The following is a 24467-nucleotide window of genomic DNA, read 5'->3' on the forward strand; positions in this document are numbered from 1 at the left end:
TGTGCGCTTGCGCAAGAGCCGCCAGGAGCGGCGGCTGCTGCGCGCGAGAAGCGGCTGCGCGTGCGCAGGCCGTGGGGCGCTCTACCAGCGGCGGGGGCCCGGGGGCTCGGGTGTCGCCGCCCGTCCTGGCGAGGAGCAGCGGCGCCGGTGTCCCGCAGGGTAGGGAGGGGCCTGCAGGGCTTGCAGCCGGAGTGGCGGGAGGTGCGCCCTCGGAGCGTGGGCTGCCTCGGGTCTGTCGGCAAGGGGGACGCCTCGAAAGGAGGCTGGTGGTGCCGGGCGCCTCAGGTGTGCTGCAGAGACCTCACCGGAGTGGCGGCGTGATGCATGCGCCTGATTGCTGCATATGGGAGCTTTGGGAACCCAGCAAACCCACCTGCTGCTGCTAGCGTTGCTTTTTATTTCTTGCGATTTGGAATAATTTACTTCCTGTAAGTAGTCCTGAAAGGCATGATGTCTTTGTTGGTGAAATGTGGTGCAGGAAATTGTCGTGCAGAACAAGATGGTAGCATTTAAAGAGTTGGGGGTTGTTATTCAAGTGTTGTGATGGAATCCAATTCTATGTAGAACCTGCACTCGAATCAAGAGCCATGTGGTCAGCTGATGAAATCGCTGGATTATGTTACCTGCATTACAGGACCAGACTTCCTAAGCAGGGGAAACCAGATCCAAACAGGGAATGGACTTCAGTGGCAGCTGTTGTCAAAGTGGAATCTGCAGCCCAAAGAGGGGCTCTTGATAGTCCAGAAAACTTGCAGGGTAAGAATGAGTTTTGGGGATAGGGGTGGCAGAGAAGGGAAGGGCAGAGAAGGTTCTTGATGCCTTATATTTCCTTTTTTAAGATGCCTTTAAAAAAACATACATCCTTTCCTTCATCGGTCTCTACCCAAATTCTTTATTCTTTGCGATTGTTGTGATTCACAACTTCTGTCTGAAAAGAGGAGGTTTTAGTGAAATGCTGCTCTTCCCAGACTGTAAATAAGACAATGAAAGACTTCATTTGGCTGTTCAGTATGTGGTGAAAGTCTAGGCAGGACCAGAATTCCTAATACAAACTCTTGAAAAAACATGTTCAATTTGATAGAATCCGAGAAAGGTTTGCTCTCCTATAACAGGTTACTACGTCCTGTGTTTGTGTTAGTTTGTCATCATCTTCTTTTCCCTTAGTGGCACTTCAGTGTTGTTAGGCAGATTGTATCCCATATTTATTATTTTTTATGTGCTTGAGGAATGCTATGGCGGAGTCTGCTGTGTGCTGTCGAGCATATCAAGCTTGTATTAGCATTCCTCCTATGTGGTCATAGACTTTTTCTAGCATTAGTGTTTCTGCCTGCTGTATTCAGTTCTCGATCTGTTTCCTTTCTGTAAGGTTGCATGATCTGCCTCTCTGTACATTCCCTTCTACTCAGTGTTCTGTGTGTTGTCTTACCAGTATGACTGTATGAGAGCAATGCTTCTGCCAATAGTTGAGGTGATAGTTTTTTCACTTAATGTTGTTTCTTTTTCAGTAACTAAGGAAGTTGTTGCTATGGGAACTGGAACAAAATGTATTGGTCAAAACAAAATGCGAAAAACTGGTAAGTATGGTATAAAATTTAAGAATAGACTACATATGCTACCTTCTTTCTTGCTGGTGTCATAGAATTAATGAAAATGTCCAAGGCATGCTGCTCAGACTTTTTCTGGATTGAAGCCAGAAGCGTGGGGCAGACCTTCCTTCATCAATGAGAGAGGAGCTTAGGCAGCCACAATGGCTGCCATGAAGGTTTGCTGCACTTGCTGTCTCAAAGCTAAATGTACTTCTTATATTTGGAAATGTGTAGTTTAGGCCCTGAGTCTGCATACTCAAAAGACTTCATAACGAAAAGCAAAACAAAACATAAGCAAATTGTGCTTTGGTTACCTGTTGCAGTCTAGTTTTGTTGGGGTCTGATGCAAGAGGTTACCACTGCTGGTACTAACCAGCAGGAAGGTACTAATAGGGTTTTTCTTTCTTACTGCATATTACTGCTCGATAGTTTTAAGTGTTGTACAGTAAATGTAAGGGATAGATGCGTGATTTCTTGCAACTATCTTTTCTTACTGTGTATTGTAGGAGACTTTCCATGCTTTCTGTGTCCATTTTTTAAACTTATGATGTATCTGTCTGCTAGGACAGGGAAGAAGCTGTAGTAATGATGAATGCTGAAAAGTGGCTAAGTGGGCAGAGTGTTTGTGCATGTGTAGGTACAGGGCTTTCTACCCTCTTTAGACTTCAGAGGAGGACTAGACTGACATATGAGAAATGGTTTTGCCTGTATCTGGTTTAGGCTACTTCATGTTCTCTATATTATCCTTCATTTTGAAATTAATTAGTGGACCAAAAGAGAAGAAACTACATTTTGTATCTTAACTTTTTTTGGATGTTTCTTATGATTTGGCTGTCTCAGAAGAGTTTTGATATAGGCATTTTTCTGACTGATTTAGGAAAATTATGATCAAACTGTTGTATCATTTACAATCTAGATATTAATGGTCTAAGTAGAAAACTGTCTAGGAAAAACTAACACTAGTTTGTTTTGCCATTGTTTGTCTTCAGTAATCTCAAATTTAGAAAATATTCTCCTTTTATGATAACATTTTTAACTTGGTGGTAGGTCATGTTAATGGTTATCTGTTATATCACTTCTAAATTTTTAAAACTGTTAAGGAGGATTTCTGTCACTTGGCCTTTTACCTCTGAAATAAAAGATGATCTACAGCTCCTGTTCCTTTATATAACATAACAGGCAGATACTGTTCAGGAAAGGTGAAGATGAGATGTGCATACTTAGTGAGTGTCAGAATTATTTGCAGGAAAAATAGTTTAAATTGGAGGACATAGTTCAAAAAGATTCTTGAACCAAAAGATGAACAAACACTTGAAATTTTCTGGTGGAATGTGTTTTGAGAATATCAGGATTTACCCTTGAAAACAAAAGTCATGAAGATTTTGAAGGATGGTAGTGTTTATTCAACTCAAAGGGTTTCCAGTACCAGAAGAGTTAAAATTTGGTATTCAGAGAAGTCTCTGACATGCTGCAGACTGAGTACTTTTATCCTTCATGTGTGTACCTCCTTTTGTTGTGATTGGAAGTTTAAATATCTTGCAATACTCTAAAACCAATGGGAAACCTTCAGATAGTAATAAATATGGAGAACTGTCCTATGTTGAATTCCATTTGTTTTGTCTTTTTTAGTAATGACTTAGTATTTGCATTTGGGTTTTGGTTTAGGAGACATTCTGAATGACAGCCATGCTGAAATTGTGGCCAAGAGGAGCTTCCAGAGGTGAGGTGTGAATGAAGTTTTACTCAATACTGTAACAGTGCTGTTACTCAGTGCCACCTGAGGTTGTTGTGATACAAATCGTTTTGACTTATTGCTGAAGTAGCCAAATTTTGTAGCTTCACATATGAGAATGTAGTGAAAGATTGCATTACTTCTGTGTGGGCAACACTCTTTTTCCTGTTGTCAGCAGGATTTTAGATTAATTGTTATACTTCTAGGTAGTGTTAAGGTCTTTTCACAAAAGCTTGCTTCTTGTTCTTCTGGAGCCTCTGTATAAAGAATTAGGATCTGATTTCGTGTGACATAAATGCAGATCTGATGACTATTAGTCAAGGATAGAATTTTTGCTCTTTTCCACATGCTAGTCATCTGATTTACATGAGATAAACTGGTTCAGGGAACTGAGCCAGGGGAACAGTAATTCTGCAGAAATGAGTACGTTTCTTGCAATTTGATGTCACTAAACTGAGTCTCATAGAATAAGATGAATTGCAGAGTTGATAAGAACACACACAGTGGGAGGAAATGACCTTATCTATACAGTTCAAAATGGTTAATGTTAACTCCACTGAACCCAAATCTTTGAGGTCTATTATTAAAGTTCCAATAATGTGATTACATTTATTATGTTGGATGCCATCTCTCTGTAGAAGCATAACTGATTGGCTCCTGATAGACTCCCATCAGGAAAGAACAGACACTAGAGGGCATTTAAGTTTTGGGTTTTTTTCTCATGCATCAAAAAGGAAGTCAATGTTTCATGAAAACTTTCTGCCTAACAGGTATCTTCTCCATCAGTTATGGCTTGCAGCTTCCGATCAGCAATGTATCTTTAGTCCAGGAACTGAAAATGGGAAATGGAAACTCAAACCAAATATCATATTTATTTTCTTCTCCAGTCATACCCCATGTGAGTATGCTGTAGTGAACTAAGTACACTTGCTTCCACTTGTAGAATCTTTTCTGCCCCATGTCTTTCTTTTGTCTCTCTTTGGTCTGGATTGAGAGTGAGGCAGTAATTCATGTTTACCGATACACACCCAAAGATGTATTTTACTCCACAGATAGATTGGCATTTTGTCTCACTGGATGTGATTCAGGAGAACTCAGTAAGTCTGATGTACTGTTCGTTACATAGTGGAATGTTTAACTTTAAACAGTAGCTATTTTTCTTTCCAGAAAATAACATACTTGTCAGAGGTCCTGCCATATTACCTAATTGCTTTGCTTCAAACATTATCTTCTTGGATTAAAATTTTAATAAAAAATACTGACATTTACCACCATCCCTAAAAACAACCAAATGGAAGATACTTCACACCTAGCCAGCAGCCACCCCCAACCCCATGAAGCAAACAAAGAAAAAGAAACCCCAACGAACACCAAAAAACCCCCAAACCAACAAGCAAACAAAGAACCCAAAAGTAAGCAAAAAGAAAAATGAGGGAGAAGAGCCAACACTGACTCATACAAAACCCCCCCAACAAACCAAAACCATGCTCCTGAAAAACGGGAAAAAAAGCCCCATTGATGAAACATCACTAGGTCCCCAACACAAAACTTTGGGAATGTAATGAAACTTCTGTCATGGAAAACATTCTTTGTGTGTTAAAAAAAAAAAACAGCACCACAAAGATGAAGGTGTATTGACAGAATGAAGGAATGTGGACTCATGGTCTACCCAACATATCAGGCATCTTGATGTTACCATGCTCTCTCATTGGTGTGTTCTTTAACTGCTAGTCTGTGTCTGTTACAGAGCAAAGAAGTTTTAAGAGCTCTCAAAATATGCCTCATCAGTATTTCAGACTGAGTTAGTTGCTCATACATTTTCATGATTTTGAGTGCATTGCTGGAATATGCAATATTATTTTTCTTCATTAGTGCATTTGAGAATAGAAATTACGTCTCCAAATTTATTAGTGAGAATATTTCATTGCCTTCTTTTTCTCACATTGTGAGAAATTTCTCACATAAATCAACAGGCCTGTCAGGTTTGCTTTGCTTTGAACTGGGTTTCAGAATTTTGGTTCTGAGCTTGTTTCAGTGATAGAGATTAAAGCTTTCAGCCTAACTGGACAGATTATTCTTTCATTAATCTTTTGAGGTTCATATTGTTTGGTTAGATCAGTCTGGTTTTCCTGTGAGTCTTCAGCACTTCTTGTAGTCTGTCAAATGCCTTTGTTACCTTTTACTTTTTGGGTTGTAAATTTTGCTTTGCTGATTATCTCTTACATAGAATGCAGAACTTTAAATTAAGCATGTATTGGCTCAAATTTCAGTGAGATTTGATTCAGTGTGGCACAGGACAATGTTGTTTCAAAAATGTGTTCTCATAGTTAAGTTTTCCTGAGTACAGATCTGTGAAAGCTGCTAGTAGTTGTAATATTACTGGTATGATGTGTTCCAGGCACAAGATGGGTTTTTGGCCAATTTTATGTTATTTCTTTTGTTCCAGGTGGAGATGCTTCTATTTTTCCAATCAGTGAACCAGAGAACCAGCTTTCTAAGCCAGTGACTGAAGGTCATGAAGCTGGACAGTCGGCAGAATGTAGAAGTAACCATAATCACTTATGTCCAGAAGATAAAAGAAAAACAGAGGAGATGGCAAGGAGTTATATAATGAAGAGAATGAAAACTGATGGTGGTGGTTGTTTTTCTGTAATCACTCAAGACCTGGCTATTCAGCATGAATCTGTTAAACGAGAAGACAACGGAAATCAGAAGAGCTGTGAATGTTCTGCAGAGGTGCAAACAGCTAATAAGGAGACTGGCTTAGTGAGATCAAAGGTAGTAGATGTTCACAGAACTGGAGCAAAGTGTGTACCTGGAGAGCTGGATGATGCCCGAATACCTGGTTTGGGGTACCACTGTGTGGGATTATTACGAGTGAAGCCAGGTCGAGGAGACAGAACATGCTCTATGTCCTGCAGTGATAAACTGGCTCGCTGGAATGTGTTAGGGTGTCAAGGAGCTCTCCTGATGCATTTTCTGCAGTATCCGGTGTATCTGTCAGCAATTGTAGTAGGGAAGTGTCCATATAGCCAAGAAGCTATGCGGAGAGCAGTTATTGAAAGGTAAGCGCTCTCCTCAGGTGGTGTGTATGGAGTCAGGGAGCTTTGGAAGACAATGTGTGTCATACAAAAATTAGAACTTTAGTAAGCTTTTGATAATGTGTCTTGGAAAATGGAGCCAGGCTGTTTGCAGTGGTGTTGGTGATAGGACAAGAGGCAATGGGCACAAACTGAAGCATGGAGGTTCCCATGGAATATCAGGAAGCACTTGTTTACTGTGGTGATGATGGAGCACTGGCAGAGGTTGCCCTGAGAGGTTGTAGAGTCTCCCATCTTTGAGTTACTCAGAAGTGATTTGGACACTGTCCTGAGCAGGTGGCTGTAGGTTGCCCGTCTGGAGGAGGGGTGGTTAGACTAGATAACCTACAAGAAGTTCCCCTCCCACCTCAGCTGTTCTCTGATTTACTACAGTGGTTCAGGACACATAGTATGTGACAGATTGTACTGGTCAGCTGGAAGAAGACAGTTGTGTTACACTGGAGAGGCAAAGCTTATATGCGTTTTCATGGTGGTAAAAATTTGTCTGCTTCTTTAATCTCAGTTACATCCAAGAGCTGATTTTTTTCCTTGCTGTGAGTAGTGGAGCTCTCATAACATAACCTGTCACCTCAGGGAGATCTGTGCGAGAGATGAAATGCACTGCCGCAAAATGAGAAAGGTTATCTGTTGTGCACTGGCCTTCTTTCTACTCAGATTCTTCAGGTGATGAAAACTATCCCAGCAACAAGGATAGGAAGTGAATATTTTTCTTACTTGGGAGGCTAAATCAGTAGAGTAGAGCAGTAGAGAATGGTAAGTGGATTTGGGCAGAGTGAAGGGAAAGGAGAGCAAGAAAAAAACAGGGAGCTGAACCATTCTTTTTAAGTGGTAGTTACTAGACCAGTTCCTATGAAAGGTTTGTCTTTGTTTAGTAATTCCTTTTCTCTGTCTCTTTCTCTGTCCTTCCAGAATGATTATAAAAGTGGTCCTAAGTCTGTTAATGGAGAAACTCTAGTGACATACCCGGTGGAGCTTTCTGGATAGTCCTTTCCTCATTCTGTGACACATAACAAGAATTTCCTGACCTTGTTAGTCCTAGTGCAGTCAGGCACTTTTTCAGACTATTGAATTTGACAGTATGAATCTCAGTCTTAATTCCTGCTCTGTGTAAATATTGTAATGATTAAACACATGCTGTTTTTTCCTTATATGATCCTAATGTTGTTCAGTATGTAACTGTAATTTAAGGTAACAAAGATAAGATTATACATGGAACTGTAGGTATACTTTGTGTGTTTTTAGGCTTTGATTATAAACCTTTAACCTCATAAAACAATTCCAGATGTAATGCAGCTGACTATGTAAATACCTTGTGATTTTTATTTTTCTTTGTGATTGCAGAAGTATATTGCAGTTTTTGTCCTGCATACTTAATTGATTATAATAGCTTTTAACTCGACCTTTTTAAAAGCAAATTTATATATTTTTTCAGGATGGACAAGGTCCTAATAAACTAATGTGGCTTTTGGGGTTTTATTTAATAAATATTTTTCTGAAGGGAAAAATGCCTCCAGACCTCCTTGTCTCACCTATAATAACTCATGTTCAATTCAGTTTTAATTTAGATAATGAAGGGAAATGGTGCAAAATGGTCTTGTTTGGGAAGAGCATACTGAAAATCACTTGCATTTTTCTGTGTTTACTGTAGATGTCAGCGCATCTCATCTTTACCAGATGGTTTTGTTACTCAAGAGGTTGAGCTGCTGCAATCAGATCTTCAATTTGAACATAGCCGACAAGCAATTCAGGAAGTTCAAAGTAACAGCAAAACAAAACTTGTTCCTTGTAGTGCAGGTGAGTTAATTTGGGCTAGTTGCGTAACTGTGTGCAAAAGTCCAAATAGAAATGAGGTGGGTTTGGTTGTTTGGAATGGAACATCATTCCTTGCCAGTATGCTAGTGGCAAAGTACAAAAAGCAAGAAATTATTTTTAGGTCATGACTTAATTGTTAATAATATTTGTCTCAGCCTCTAGTTTCCAGTAGGGAGTTTTCAGGCTGAATAAACTTGGTTGATGTGATTAAGAGTTTATAATTAAACACAGACAGAAAATAACCAGGGGGAAACAAAAGTTGAATACAAGAAGAAAACAAAAGACTTCTTGTTTCAGTTAGTTTAGCATTCTCTGTGGTAATGAACAAAAGACTTGCCATGCTGAGTTATGTTTGCAGTTGCTCCAAAAATCTGTGAATGAAGAAAGAATACAGAGTAGTGTAGTGTAAAAGTTGTATTGATAGATATTTTAGGCATGGCATTTTTTGCCGTGGTGATGAATGAATGCATAAGTCTCAATGTGATTTTGCAATGTGGTCTCATTTGGGGAAAAAAAATAGGAGCTGCTACTCTGTGTGCATGGCTAAGCAGTTTCTTTAGCTTGGACATGCCTGCCTTCTGCTTCTGCTCAGACTTTTCTGTCTGAATCAGAACTGGAAGTTTTCTATTGCTATAGAGCTAACGATAAAATAGAATGGAGACAAAGGGTTCCTTAATGGACTTCACATTCATTAAATTGGAGTTATTTACAAGTGCCTGGAAGGAGACTACTTTAATTTTGTGAGATAGGAAACAAATTTCATCACTGAAGAATAGTGCCAGTTGAATTACCAAAAAAGGCCTGAAAGCAGCTGTGACTAAATTCAGTGTATGTCTTTCTTGCTGACTTCTCCTGAATGACTTCTCAGGTCATTCTGTTAAATAAAGATGAATGATGCCTTAGCATACTTTTTTTATGACAGGTGGTTTCTTTTCTTGAAGGAGTAAAAATCAGTATAAACTCTAAATTTAGGGCTGTTACACAGAGTATTGAAAGATGCTTGATAGGAACATTTCAGCTGTTATTTTAAGAAAGTATCTTTTTTGTTCAGTGCTTTGAAGTTTGAGATAATGATGAAAAAGTGAAAGAATGGAAAATGTTTTAATTTTTAAATAACTTTGTATCTGCTTGTCAGAAACTGACATCCTCTAACCAGGTGATTTTTAGATATTTCACGTGTGGAGGATTTAATACCAGTCCTGTGTATCTAATGTTATTTCATGTTACACAGGACTGTAATTTAGTAGAGTGATACAGCATTGTACTTGAATCACTGTGTAAGTACAATTGGCATACTACAGCTGAATTGTAATACAAATGTGAGTGAGTAACATTAGCAGTCTAAGCAACTTGAGTGACAAGATGGTCTTAGGAGTGAATGTGTGTGCAACTCTTGCTTGTTAGAAACACAGAGAAGAGGGAGAATTTAGGAAATGGAATCTGTCTCATGGTGGTAGAAGTTGAAGAATCTGCTGTTATGCTGTAGAGAGACATATTGGACATGTCAGTTTCTGTTGACATGCAGCTGATGCTTTGCACATTACTTAGAAATTGTAAGGTATTGTGTGCAGAGTTTCAGCATTAAGAAGTTTACAATCTGAGAAGATTGCAATGTTCTCACACGTGGGGTAGAGTTTAAGGCTGTTGGCACTTGTTATCTCTTTCAACAAATTATTTTTATTTGACTACTACCTAATAATTTTTTTTCAAGTAAAGTCTACAAATATTTGGTGTATTTCACTTATCAAACATGAAACTACTTAGAGTACACAATAAAATAATAGCAGACCATAAATTAAGAAGGAAAACATAGAGTGACTGGTGCAAGTAGTTAAGGGCAGTATTTCACAGCCTGATGTGAAAATAAGCCATCTAACTTGGAAATTTCTTCATGCGTTGTCTGGACAGGATACACAAAGGAAAGTAGAATCCCCCTAAGAAATGGAGAATTACAAAGCTGAAGGCCAGATATTTAGAGGCATGGATTGTTAAATGACCTAACTAAGATGAAAGCTCTGTGTGTGTGTGTGTGTTTTCATTTTTTTAAAGTAAACATTATTTTACATACTGGAATTCTGGCCTTGGAAAACCATGGTCCTCTTTCTAGTTTGAATTATTTTGGGAACCAACACGTGAACAAATAGAATGAAAGGAACTGTTAGGTTCTGCTTCTGTGACAAGAGCATCTCCCTTGTTCATAATGTCTTCTACAGCTATCAGTTGGAGTGCAGTCCCTGAACAACCTCTGGATGTCACCTCAGATGGCTTCCGACAGGGAACAACAAAGAAGGCGATTGGGAGCCATCAGAGCAGGTGTGCGAGTGTTGTAATATCTAGACATGTTTTATTTGTTAGTTTACATGCTGTTGTCAGTTCATGTGATGTTGTCAGAACAGGAGGAAATCTAGAGAGTGGTGAAGAAGGGGGAAGGTAGAGAGCTGGGGAAAAGGAAGAGTCACTGTGCAAGGGAGAAAGGGCAGTTGGAATAATGGAAGTTACATGAGAATTAACAAGTTTATCCTATTTCTTTATACCTTTTGAGAACGTTGTAGGTAATGGTGGTGAAGAACTGCAATCAGTTTTTATTAAAAGGGTGTTTACTTGTAAAAGGATGTTGAAGGAAACAGAATTTTTGCTTTCTGGTTTTGACTGTGCTGGAAATGTGTGCATTGCATGTTCTCTTTCTAGAGATTTCTTTTACTTGAGTAGTCAAGCCAGCTGTCCTCCATTTAATGTCCATCCTTTTAAAGATGTATGATCATTAAAAGTGTAGCTTTGAAACATGACTTTCTGCCTTAAAGTTTGAAAATGTGTTGAAATGATGGCAGCACACTCCTAACATGAACATGTCACCTTTCCATCTTGGCACTTGGTTCAGCCAACTTGTCGCTCAACTCTTTAAGAAATCCTCTATCAACAATCATATTTTAAAGAAATAGTTACTTATTTTTCTTGAGGCTGAGAGGAATTACTTATAAGTAATTGCAGACAAATTTCTCCATCTTTATGTTATCTTCATTTTAGGTGAGGTGGCCAAAATTGTCATTGTTCTGTGGCAATTCAACTTAAGGATTGGTGTTCGTGTTTTAGCTGTTGGCTGATTATACTACCAGATTATCAATGGTCATATTGTTCATGTTTCCCAGACTTTTTGGAAGGATGATGACAATCCTGACAAGGGGTGAATAGCATAGTAAATACAGCTTAGACAATTCTTGTGGAGAATTTATTCATTTGTCTGAACATTCTGAGCTGCTTGAAGTTAGGCCCGATTTGACTGAAGTTTATCCTGGTATATCCTAGTATTTCCAAATTTTCAGTGGAAAGAAGAAGACCAGGAACTTTGTGGTTTGTGACCAGTATTGGTGTCTGGGGTATTGCTAACATAGGTGACCTAGGTGACTTCGTGCATCTTTTAAGACAGGCTCTGTGTGCACTGTAGAATATTTATTTTCAATATGCGATATGTAAGTATTCCAGAAGACATGTGAAAGATCAAACAAACCAGTTAACCCCTTTTTCTCAGTAGGATTAAATTTGTAACATAGCATTTGTGCATCAGCTCTAAAACTTGAGAGCCATCTCCTGGCTGGCAATTAGCACAGAAGTGTAAGAACTCAATTATTGTTGAAAGAACCTCTTCTCAATATGTGCTTGACGTTCACTAAAACTTTCAAAAGTTATTAGAGCCTATGAGACTGTGTGATTACAAACATCTTGTTTCCTTAGGAAATCAGAATTAAAAACAATGTCAATGAACAGGTAAACTATTTACACTTTGGAGGTAAACAGTCACAAAAGGAACTTCTATAATGAAAATACTGATGGTGCTTAATAATAAACAAGACTTGTATTTCAACATTCTTTTTCCTCTCAAGGAATCTCAGGGTGATTGCTGGGAAGTGTTGTTTGTGATTTTTCCCCCCTCTTCCGTATGCTAGATGACATTAAATACCAAGGACGGTAAGGCTGACTGACTAAAAGGAATTTGTAGGTAAATGTCTGGTATGTGCTTTTGTTAATGCTTAATTAACTAAAGCACCGAAAACTACAAGATGAAACTTTGACAGATTCAATTGAATATTAAATTTTAGAGCATTTTTGCATGCCATCATCACCAGTAGGGTTCAGCAGGGCTCTATTTTAGGGCCAGTGCTTTTCAGCATCCTAATAAATGACTTGAATGCAGACCTCAAAGGTACACTAAGTTTACCAGTGACCCTAAATTGGGAGAAGCTGTTGACTCCCTTGAAAGAAGACAGACCCTGCAGAAAAACCTTGACAAATAACAGGGCTGGGCTGTCACCAACCATATGAAGTTTAACAAAGACAAATGCCAGTTTCTGCACGTGGCATAGGGTGACATGCATTTATGGACAGACTGGGGAATCAGAGGCTGGAATGCAGGGCCATGGAAAAGGACCTAGGGGTCCTGGTTAATGGCAAGTTGGATATGAGTCAGCAGTGCCCTGGCAACCAGGAGAGTCACTCTCATCCTGGGGGGCATCAGGCCCAGCACTGGTGGCCAGGTGAAGGAGGGAACTGTCCCACTCTGCGCTGCTCTGGTGCGGCCTCACTTCCTGGGGGCAGCTTTGGGCACAGGAATATAAGAAGATAAAGCTCTAAGCGTCCAAAGGGAGTCCATCAGGATGATGAAGGGTCTGGAGGGGAAGCCATACAAGGAGCAGCTGAGGTCACTTGGTTTGTTCAGCGTGGAGAAGGGCGAACTGAGGGGAGGCCTCACAGCAGGCTACAACTTCCTTGTGGGGTGACACAGAGGTGCAGGCCTGTTCTCTGCTCTCTCATGGCCAGTGACAGGGCCCGAGGAATGGCTGGAGCTCTGTCAGGGCAGGTTTAGGCTGAATATTAGGAAAAGGTTCTTCACCCAGAGGGTGGTCGGGTGCTGGAACAGGCTTTCCAGGGCAGTGGTCGCAGTGGTCCAAGTCCAAGGAGCATTTGGACAATGCTCTCAGGTATATGCTGGGATTATTGGGGTTTTCCTGAGCCAGGAGTTGGACTTGATGATCCTTGTGGAGATTCTTTGAATCTATGCCATTTTGGATGTTCTTAAAATACATGCTAGCAACATAGGAAGATTTTTTTTTTAATTGAGTTTGTTTTCAGTGCTTCTGGAGAATCAGCTTGCATTTCTCCAGCATCAGCTGGAGAACTGAATCTGTCATTGTTAAGATAAGTATGCAAAGATAATTAAATAGAGGAAACAGCTGGGCCATTCAAAACAAAACTACACTTTATAAACAGTGATTCTGGTTGTCCTCTCCTTGGGGAAGTAGAAGGGCTCAAAGCTGATGGATGTATATAGTATCTTCTAAAGATCTTTAAAACTTTGTCTCACTTTATTTTTTGGTGAGCCTCTTTGTATTTAACTGCCCTGCAGCTGTTGCTGAATATGTCCTTGTCACCATTGTGAAAACATCAGCATTTTTCCAGATATTTCTGCTCCTTCTTTTATTTGTTTTGGATAATACAAAATTTAACAGTTTGAAAAAGCTTTTGGAGTGGTGTGCTTGTTTGATCTGTTCTGGGACTAGTCCTTCTGGCTAAACCTTACTGCAGCTGTGAACTGATGACAGTGCAGCTTCATGCAGATAACGGTGTGATATTAAAATGTTCATTCTGCAGACTGGTGAGTGCTGGCTGGGAGAACAGGGCAATGCAGCTTTTTGTCAATATAGCATTTAAAACTTAAGGGAAAAGGTATGCAGGCAGCTTGGATGGTGTAGGAAAAGTTAAATGATAGAGAAGTTATTACATTCTTTGAGAAGTGAACATAATGCTTTCTATCATAAATGTTTAGCAGGGATGTGCTGCTGTAAGGTGGAGTGAATTTATGATTTTTTTTCCATCAGAATTCCTAATTTTTAAATTTTTTTTTATATCAGATCCAAAATCTGTAAAGTGGAACTCTTCCATAAATTCCAAAAGCTGGTGACAAGTATTTCACAAGAGGATCTACCAGACACTCTACGGTAAAGACATTATAATTGCCTTTAGAAGGAGGAGTTTTATGTGTGGCCAGCAGGAGCAGGGAGGTCATTCTTCCCCTGTACTCGGCACTGGTGAGGCCACACCTTGAGTGCTGTGTCCAGTTCTGGCCCCTCAGTTCAGGAGGGATGTTGAGACACTTGAGTGCATCCAGAGGAGAGCAACGAGGCTGGTGAGGGGCTTGGAACACAAGCTGTATGAAGAACGACTGAGGGAGATGGGGTTGTTTAGCCTGGAGAGAAGGAGACTCAGGGTGACCTTATCACTCTCTTCAGCTTCCTGAAGGGTGGCTGTGCTGAGCTGGGGGTCAGTCTCTTTCTCCAGGCAACAACAGACAAAACAAGAGGACACAGTCTCAAGCTGCGCCAAGGGAGATACAGCTAGAATTAAGGAGGAAGTTTTTAATAGAAAGAGTGGCCAAATACTGGAGTCATCTGCCCAGGGAGGTGGTGGAGTCACCATCCCTGGATGTGTTTAAAAAAAGACTGGATGTGGCACTTGGTGCCATGATGTAGTTGAGGTGTTAGAACATGGGTTGGACTCTGTGATCTTAAAGGTCTCTTCCAACCTAGAAATTCTGTGATTCTGTGATTATCTTAATGAAACTGAAGAATACTGTAATGATACAGTATCTGCTCATGAATCTCATTTTAGGTAAGTCCATTGTTAAAGTTTGATACTTGAAAAACGTGAAAAGAGACACAAGATGAGGAAGTGGGATCTTTTTTGAAAATATGAGCTATTAGATCAACAGCCTGCAGCTCTTTACCCTTGGTGGTATTCAAATCCTGCGTCCCAAAATTGCCATGGAGATATTGATATCTAGTTGGTGTTGGAATTCTGTCAAATTCCACTTCTTTGTTTCACAAGAAGGAAGAGTTTAAGTAAAAAAAAACTTTTTTTTTTTTTAAGTTTAGGTTAAAATCAGTTTTCATCTTAGCATATGGTGGAGTAAGAGCTAGTAAAGTGAGATAGTGCTCTTTCTGCATTTTTCTCTCATATGGTTGATAAGGATAGATAGGGCTCTTTCTATGCAATGCATGTGTTGCACAGAGACCTTCTGGTTAGAAAATAAAGCAGATTTTGTCTGAAGGAAGCCATAATTGGAATTTTCCTTTATATTATTAAAAACAAATTTCATTTATCAGACTGGAGTTAATTACTTCCAGTAATCATTCAGTATGGCATAGCATTAGTTGCATTATGTATTTGGTGGTATACTATAAAGTAAAGCATAGTTTCACACGTACAGAAACTTAGACTCTGGGAGATGTAGAGGGTTCCAAATCCATTGCCATGCAAAGTTTATTTTATTTTAGACTTACTTCCAGATACAATTTCACCAGCTTTAGTATGCAGGTATTCCAAATCTTGAGCCAGTTTAACTGCTTGTAGCTGCTCCTGATGTGGTTCACTGCTGCTACTGGCTGTTGATTCCTGTATTCTCCTGTGTGTCAGTAGCACTTCTCCAATCTCATGATGAGCCAGTTCAGCTAGGTAATGTGGCTGAAAACAATTTCCTTGTCTTCTATGTTTTCTCTTGGACTAACAAACTTAATGTAAATCTGAAGCAGATAAAGCCCATGCTAAGGAAGCAGGAGGCATATGTGACTGAAAGTAGGGGAGATAGGCCATTTCAGCCCTTCATGGTACTAAGACAGTAGATGCAACAAACTTAGCCAAAGTGCATCCTGGATCTTTAATTATTGGGTCTTGCTTGCTTTTGAGTTTTGTTGAATTAAAGATTGCATTTTACCTTCTGTGTCTATGGAATTGTCTCGGAACTCTTTCAAAGTTTCAATGTCCATATGGACCGTGCTATTGCTGAGGTGCTTTCAACTGATTCTATGGGTAGAGATACTTTGTCCTTAAATCAGTTTGAAATACAACATTTTTAGCCTCTTTTGGGTGGGAGTTTGTCCTCTCTTGTTTAGCCGTCATAATTTCCTCAAAATGGACTTGGACCTTGTGCACTGTTGGGTAGGTGACTCATTATGCTGTTCACATGCTGCTTACATAAAGTCACTTCACCTCAGGGCTTTTCTAGACCACTGGCCATGTTGTTTCCTTTGACTTTTTTGTCCTCTACTGTTTGTTTGTCTGGGCTTCTCCTGACAAAGTCCAGCTGATTCACAGATGTGACATCGTTTTTTCACTGCACAAACTCTGTTTATACAGAGGAGGTGCTAGCTCACCAGTCAGCTGGTGCAGCTGATTGCCTTTGAGGTCTTTTGCCTTTCCTCCTCTTCACTTAAAAAGCACAATTAAAAAGTGTCTTCGTGTTGCTGTTTCCTGCATCTTCCCTTTTTTTCCTACATGGTATTCTGATGTTTTGATTTTTCTTTCCCCCTTGGAGTCTGAGTTTGAGTGAACTTAAGATAAAAAATCCTACACTCTCTTGTTTCTTTAAACTTCTGTGTATTTAACTGTTACCACTTTTGTATTTTCTTCACATTCAAATGTATCTTGTTATCTCTTCCCACAAATGGGTGGCTCTGAAGCTGTGCTATCATGCAGTTTCTTTTTTCCACTTTGACTCTTAAGTTCCTTCCCTGACTCTTCTAGTCCACTTCTCTTGCTTCCCATCTTTTCCATCCATCAAAGAATGCTCATTCTGTAATACTTTCAAATCTGTTGAACAGCTTGTTTTGTAGTTGTAGGGTATATTAGGACAAGGGTTATTCTTCATGTAACACTGCCTTCATTTACTGCATTTACTGTTGCCCACTGTCAGACTTGGGAACCAGGAATTTAAAGCTTTACATGGAACTGATTCTATTCTGATGTTATTTTGTTTTTGGTTTGGGGTGGTTTTTTGTGGTTTTCTTTGTTTGTTTGTTTGGGTTTTTTTAGTGTTGGTGGGTTTTTTTTGTTGTGTTTGGTTGTGGTGGTTGTTTTTTTTTTTTTGTTTGTTTGTTTGGGTTTTTTTTGGGGTGTGTATCTAAATCTGTTACTCCTGCTTTTTGTGACTTTCTAATTCATTCTTCACACAGAGGATCTGTGTGGGTGCTGTTAAATAGGAACAGGTAGGCAGCCTACTGGGGCCAGACCTTTGCTGACTCTTCTAAAAGTCAAATTTATGTATTTATAGTAATATCTCTTATCTAAGATGTTAAGCATGACATTCATCAATTTGGTTTTTTTCAGGATTTAGTTTATTTGCTTTCAGATGAGACTGAGAAGGAGGTGGTGTTTGGTTGGTATGAGCTGCTTCTCTAAGAACCAGATAGTCTGTATAATGCTGTCCCACCTTCTTTCTTCCTTTGCAGTAATTCTTATGATCTGTCTTCTGTGCCTTACTTAAATTCTGTCCTCTCTCTGGGTAGACTGTAACAGGTAATAAATGTTTATTTATTACCTGTTACTGTCACCTATCATACCTAATTTTCTTCCGTTGATTCCCTCTCACATGTTATCATTTTGAAACTACTGGTGCATAAATCCATCTTTTTTTTCTTTCTTTTCATGTTTTCTGTGCTCACTGCCAAGGGAATGGTGAGGCACCATTGGACAGTGTTGTGCTATTGCTAATCTGAATTGTTACATACAATCCTCTGTGGTATTGTTTGCAGATCACTTGATGGTAATGTGGCAAAGGAGATTTTTTGCATTACTGGGTTTTTTTTTTCCAGCTGTTAGGAAAAAACATGCCTTAGTCACCACCTGGGGAAGTGAAAACCTTCTCTTGTCATACAGTGGCATCCACCGTAGAGAGTCTCCAGGCACTGCTGTTTGTATAAGGTGTGGCTGGCTGTATTGCCCTTTGTTTGAATCTAAGGGAGACTTTGTAAAATAAACCTGCCCTGACTTTCTTGCTGGGCTTATTAAATGAATAACTAATCCTTTTTTCTCTTAAATTGTGTTCAGAAGCCATCACAATTAAGATTGTACTGTTATTCTTCCTTCCTGCTCAGTTCACAGTATGGAGGATTCCCGTTCCAGATCCAGTACAGATAATGGGGTTCCGTGACCATTCCACTGGCCAGGTGGGGGAGAGTTCTAGTGGGGCCCTTATGTGGGACTTTTGAGAACAGCTCCCAGGTTAGTTTCACAGAGTATGAATAATGTGAAAGAGGTGGAGAAAAGAAAATTAATTGGCTGTGATAAGAGCGCAGGGCAGGTTTTTTAAGAGAGACTATATCTCCTGTGTTCAGCAACGGCATAGACGGGTTCTCCACTCTTGCACCTTTTTGAACACAAGGTTTGAAGGATAGATAATATGGCTTGCTTTGCATGTCAACGTGTTTTAGAAATAAATTCATGGCAGAATGCTGAGTGCCTCAAACAGAGCTTCTTATGGTCTGCTGTTATGGGAGAGCTGTGGGGTTTTTTTGGAGGTGATCATAATTGCCTTTGAGCTTGAAAGCCTGTTTTAGAAGTTAGTGCAGTAGTTCCCAGACCTCACAGATTAGGCTTCCTGTAGTAGTTTGGCTCTTTCTCTTTCTTGGTGAAGGTAATGTTGCCTATGATCTTCCCTTCATATTGGGTTTAAGGTATAAACATTACCTATCACATGTGGCTGACAGGTGTTTTGGCAAAGGAAAATGAAAGAGGTTGGGAACGGAATGCAAGGAAAGGAAAAAAATCTTGATGAAATTGTCTTACAGGCACTGGTGTTCAGATACTCTAGACCTGAATTTCCCTGTTTTGAAAATCATTGGTGTAATGTACTCAGTAGAGTGACCAATTGTTCTGCTGAGATTGTGGGGCATAGTTGGTACTTGAGGAAGAGGAATAACACCAAAACTGACGTGTGTCTTTTGCTTGAGGGAAAGAAAAGACAGTATTTTCTATCTCATTCTTACCTGTTAGTTTTTTGTTGGAAAAGAAAAACTGTCCAGTTCATTCTGTCCTTCTCCCTTCAGCCAGTTTTCTAGCACACTACGACTAATTCATAATCCAATTCAAAGCACCCTAGTTGCATTTTCAGCTTTGCTTCAGTGGTTTTTGCTGTCATGGAAGTTTTCTGTAGCCTATGGTCACACAGTCAAACACAGACATTTCTAGTGCTAGAAGAGTTGTTTTGCTTCCTTTTGTAAGATTGATGATGATGTCTAGCTTTAAAGCATGGGTGTCTCCAAGTCTCCCTAGAAGAGAATTTCACTAAGTAGCATGGAAGAGTTCATAGGAGATTGTCATGTCCTTAGATGTTTGATTTCTTTTTTCATTTTGTGACCTCATATTCAATAGGATCATAGAATTGTTTTAATTTTTGTGCATTTTCTGTCAGGATGAAGACGCTAAAAACCTACTGGGACTACAAGGAAGCTGCATTAAATTATCAAGAAGCCTGGAGAGTGCTGCGTAGCCAAGCTCTGCTGGGTTGGGTCAAGAATGCCAAGGAATACCTGCACTTCACATGAGAATCCATGTTACTGTGTGAATCCAGGAATAAGCTCTGGTCCACAGCAGATACCTCTGCAGTTCAAGAGCCAGAAAAAGACGCCCTCTAGTTTGTGCTATAAAGAGACAAGAGTGAAAAGGAAAGCAATTTAGAGAATACTTTTATTTTTACTGAGTTGGAGCCCCCTTTTTATTGAAATATAGAAAACGATCACTGGTGACTTAAAATTCTGAGCTGCTTGAAACAATATGCCGCCTCCAAAATAAGGGAAGCAGTGATGTGCTATCCTAGTATCTGATGGTATGATCTACCAGCCATAGTCTTTGCAGTGAAAGTAATGTCAACTGAAACTCAAGCATTAGTATGGAAAATTTTAGTGCCACTTTTTTCTTCCACTTCTCATAATGTTGTGGTTGTTTTTCTGTTGCTGGGACAACCCTCATGTATAATAAGTAGTACTTTCATAACTCTGAGCTCTTCTTGTCTGGTGCCAGGGAGAATTTTCTATGTCCCTCAATCCCATTGCTTCTAACTGGAAAAACTAGTTCTGTTAAAGTGTCTCTTTTTTTCATATATGAATCCTTCATATATGCTGCTATTTACTAAACATGGCCACCGATATTGCCATAGCAGAAGCAAAAGCACTGGGGAGGAGTCTGTGTCAAATAATACTACTTATGATATTCTGTGCATCTCTATTTCAGGACTTTGCCAGATAACGTTTCAACTACTTTGCTTCTGTAGGCAGGAAAGAAAACTCCTGAATGACTTAGTTCAAATTGGCCAATCCTGTGTATTACAGGCAAACATTTACCTACTTTTCAGTGTTTCAAGCACTGTCCATCTCTGTGCCCCCTTCTGGGAAATGGTCAATTAAAAGCAGAAATGCCTCAGCCATTTATGTCACTGTTCCTTGTGTTCATTAATAGCCTGGCAGAAGTGGAGATGCTTTGGGGAGTATTGCAAGTAGTCTCTGGCATGTCCCTTCTATTCTCTATTATGACCAACTAACATCTGCATGACAAGACTGTCAACACTGTGAGCAGTTGTGGGGGAAGCAGTCTGTAATACTCCTTAAACCTTCTGTCCCAATTATTGCCTTTTGTGAGCAATTTCAGGACTGTGTAACTGCTACTGAGCATGTCCTCCTTTTGTATTTTTCTCATGTAAACCAAAATTCATAAAATATTTGGACAAGGCAATGTCAGGATGAAAGAAGAGGATAATTTGGAACTTAAAAATTCCTTAGTGATTTGAATTTTTTTTTTTTTTTGTTCTTTGGTGTCCTTAGTTTTGGATTTGAAAAATGGGCACAGCAGTTCTCCAAACAGCCTTTGTTGTCAAACTGAGCGACATACGGGACCAAACAGTACACATAACGTTACAGTATGAGAAGTGATAGCAGCAAATCCTTTTTACTTCACACTTAGGTTGACTTGTCAAGTAAGAATAGTTCTCTTGTTGAAGAAGTAACAACTTGAATTCTGTGAGCATGTGCCCGTTCTCTCAAATCCAGCACTAACATGCAGAAATACCAGTTGTACTGGTGAGGAGGAAGTAATTTTATGTGTTTGTAGAGGGCAAGGGATTATGGAGATTAGGGACTTGCAATAGTCATCAGAGGATAAAAAATGGCCAGATGCCATTGCACATGGGTTACAGGGTGAACTGCTGAAGACAGATGGTAGCTGCTCCTGTAATCGAGCAAGTAGCATTCCAAGGGCAGAGTTCTATAGTATACCTAAAGAGCTATCAGTAGATTACCAGTTTCCTGAAATTCACCTTTTTTCTTAGCTGAAATCTTGCAGAAACTATTAACATACCTAGTTTCCCATAGTTAATCAACAATGTCTGCAGTGAACCTGCTGACCAGACTGGAATGTTCCCATTTCCTATCCAGCTGCAATATTAAAATGGGTTATGTAAGACTAGTTCTGTAGTCATGCATCAGTTTTCAGATAAGCAGTTATATGGTTCAAAGTCTTTTAACTCTTTTCTAAAATTTGAGCCTGGTTGTTAGGATTGTTCCTTGTAAGATTTTTTTTGTGGCTTTCTAAAATGCTTGTGAACTGTAGACTGTTGCTGTTCTGTTACCTGTCAGGTTTAAAAGTAGTTTTTGAGGTGCTGAACACTGATGCTAACCTCACTTCTTGGATGGAGTTGAGGACATATTGAAGCCTAGAGCAAGTCAGTGAATATGTGAAGAGAAGGAAGGAGCTGAAACAGAACCGCATTTAAAAGGCTGAGGGGCTAAGCCTGTGGGATCTCATCCTCAACTGGATGGCCTTTCTGTGATAGAAAATCAGTATTTAAATGCTGCACTTGTTTCATTCAAAAATGTCAGGAAATGCTGTTGGCAGTACCATGAAACTGCTCTAAAAATCAGAAGGGAAAAATGCAGAGATAGAAAAGAACAGTCTCTGCTTTTGTAATTGGTAAGAAACTAAACTTGGATCATTGTCAGCAGGTCTTCAGAAGAATTGCTCCTGGAAAGGAACAGGTAACATGTTCCAAGCCTGTATCACTCCTTTGCACTGGGATAGCTGACACCCTGAAAAACAAAGACAGGCAAGGCACGGAGAGGACAGCAGAATGCAGAGACTCTGCCACAGGACAGCAGAGCTGGCAGGGAGAGAAGCAGCAGGAATGAAGTGCCCACAGTGCATGGTTAATGAGGATAAGCAAACAATTGGCAATGGGAGCGGCAAAGCACAGGAGGGCACCAAGATTCCCACCATATATGTAAAATGAGCACATCTGTATTACCCAGATAGGTCCTTGCCAGTCCCAAACTTGTTTGGGGACCAATGGCTCCTGATTGCCAGGACAAAGAAAGTAATCATTGAGTGGGATGTCTTTAACAGCATCACTTTAAGAGGTGTCATTCTGTTTTCAATCTAGTAAGAAGGCAGGACAAGACTGCCTGCTTATCTTCAAGGAAATCAAATAGGAGCATAGAAACAAGTGGTTTTGTGCAAGGGTAGCAGTAATCATGTTTGACCTTGAGACTGCAGTTCCACAAGACCAGATGCTAGCATCCCACTGCCTTTGGAAAAGCAAGGTTTTGATCTTCACAGTGTGCCTCCATTGCTCACCTTAACACAGGCCAGAAGGCTTACTGATCTCAGTACATTGGGAGTAAACTGAAGAGTATTTCAATTGCCGTATTTGTAGAAAAACAAACCATGAGCCCAAAACAAGATGCAGCCTTTCACTAGGCTCTGCAATAAATCCATTAAGCACTAGAGGAAAGGAAGAGCTAGAGTTGTGCTGCTGAGGGCAGAATGTTGGAGTTTTCTCTCAGACTATCTGATAATGTCATAAGAGGGCTGCAGCAACAAGAGGTACATAATATATACAACTAACGTATATACACGTAGAAGCAAGATTTTTTTGAGGAAAGACCATCTAAATTGTCTAAATTTGGTCTATAATAATGTCTATAATGTAATAATGGTCTGTAATAATATATTAAATATTGACTGAATACTAAATTCATCCAGTACTGGTTTAGTTATATTGGAGATGACATTTCAATTTAGCTTAAAGATAAGTGACACAGAGGTGTTGCTGTCTTTGTTTTTTGTTCAGTGCATCAATTGAAGGGTTAACAGAAAGTGAAGATCAAACGGGGACAAATACTTTATATAATTTTACAGGAGTGTTCTATCTAAAGGGATGCATTTCACCCCTGCATTTCAAAAGGAAACCTCTTGATGTTTTATTGCCATGTAACGTGTCCCTGCAGATGACAAGTGAAGTTACTGCTGTAGAATATTTATCTTTACATTCTCTGGAACTGCTTATGTGTCTGGGCTCCTAAATCTAAAGTAACAAATACAGAGATGTTAAAGAGAGCAGTTATTGGGGGTTTTAGGGGCTTATGAAGGGTAATCCAAAAGTTACTTCAATCATAACATCTTCTCTTGGTTTTAGATACATCTGTTTGCTGGCATGTAACTAACTTTAGCATTTTTAAGTGTTTCTTACTCCTCTGGTAACAGGTAAGAAAAAATACTACTTGGTAACTGCAGAAAAACGGTAAGGTTTCAGAATAAAAGAAACAGAACATTTTCCAGTAATAAAAGGTAATTTAAAAAATGACAGGTGAAACCACTTTTCTTCACTCTGAGTCAAAAATGTTGTTAAGAGTAAACATTAATGTGTGAAAAGGGAGTTAGAAGTAATTCAGGATGGAAGCGCTGACAGAATGTTTCCTAAAGCAGTGGTTTACAATGTAGTGCTATTCTGACTAATGAAAGGCTTACTGAGATCAACAGCACATTCTCAAATGCAGTAAGCACATGCATCACAATTACTGTGTCAAGCCACAGTCATAGGGTAGTGTCAACCTTTCACAGGCTCCTACGTTCACATTTTTGAGTCCTTCTGCCAATACTTGTGAATGACTGCAGAGCTAAACAATTCTAGGCATGTATCTTCATGGGGATTTGGGTTAGTATGAATTTGATTTAAGTTTGTTAAGTGGTAAATTTTCACTGTAACTGGAAGCATTTTAAAAACTAGATGTTATGCACCACATAGTGTGAAAGTGAATTAAAACTTCTAATAGGAATCTAAACTGTATTTAGGGTTTCCTTGCTGGCTTAGAAAGGTCAAAGTGATCCTACTTCTTCAATGCAGTGTTATCCTTTAATATCAGAATGCAAACTCCAGCACTGTTCAATTAGGTCAATTAACTGGTTTTTCCACCCTCTCCCACACAATCCAAGGGTTTGTCTCTGCCTGTAAATAGAAGTAGCTGTGAGATATAGTAGCTCTGAAGCTATTGGTTTTGAAACCTACAAAGAGATCCTTGTTTCTTCCTGGTATCAGCAGCCACACACTAAAGTTTGGGAAGCTGTACAATGTCTAGTAAGTAACAT

The 24467-nt window shown here is 39.5% G+C and overlaps 1 protein-coding gene across 4 annotated transcripts; it reads left to right on the plus strand.

Annotated features, from left to right (window-relative positions):
- Nucleotides 1-46: 46 nt before the first annotated feature.
- Nucleotides 47-24424, plus strand: ADAT1 (adenosine deaminase tRNA specific 1). 4 transcript variants are annotated; one of them, XM_041400605.1, is made up of 10 exons: nt 48-159; nt 565-756; nt 1506-1574; nt 3252-3306; nt 4089-4216; nt 5765-6383; nt 8068-8213; nt 10445-10544; nt 14135-14221; nt 19468-24424. In XM_041400605.1, exons 2-10 carry the CDS (start codon nt 588-590, stop codon nt 19598-19600), a joined length of 1506 nt encoding a protein of 501 aa, XP_041256539.1. In that variant the 5' UTR covers nt 48-159; nt 565-587; the 3' UTR covers nt 19601-24424. The 4 variants fall into 4 exon arrangements, with proteins under 4 accessions (XP_041256541.1, XP_041256539.1, XP_041256542.1 ...); XM_041400608.1 differs by having other exon boundaries at nt 69-159; nt 635-756; XM_041400606.1 differs by lacking the exon at nt 48-159 and adding an exon at nt 291-428.
- The last annotated feature ends 43 nt before the right edge of the window (nt 24425-24467 follow it).

The sequence above is a fragment of the Onychostruthus taczanowskii genome, unplaced genomic scaffold, assembly GCF_017590055.1.
Source record: "Onychostruthus taczanowskii isolate IOZ18803 unplaced genomic scaffold, ASM1759005v1 scaffold18, whole genome shotgun sequence".
In the NCBI taxonomy this organism is placed as follows: domain Eukaryota; kingdom Metazoa; phylum Chordata; class Aves; order Passeriformes; family Passeridae; genus Onychostruthus; species Onychostruthus taczanowskii.

Excerpts from the sequence above, each read along its gene's own strand:
- ADAT1 (XM_041400605.1), top strand. The coding sequence starts at position 588 with ATGTGGTCAGCTGATGAAATCGCTGGATTATGTTACCTGCATTACAGG. Across the intron at positions 10,545-14,134 it reads ATTGGGAGCCATCAGAGCAG|ATCCAAAATCTGTAAAGTGG; the intron begins GTGTGCGAGTGT and ends TTTTTATATCAG. Across the intron at positions 14,222-19,467 it reads GATCTACCAGACACTCTACG|GATGAAGACGCTAAAAACCT; the intron begins GTAAAGACATTA and ends ATTTTCTGTCAG.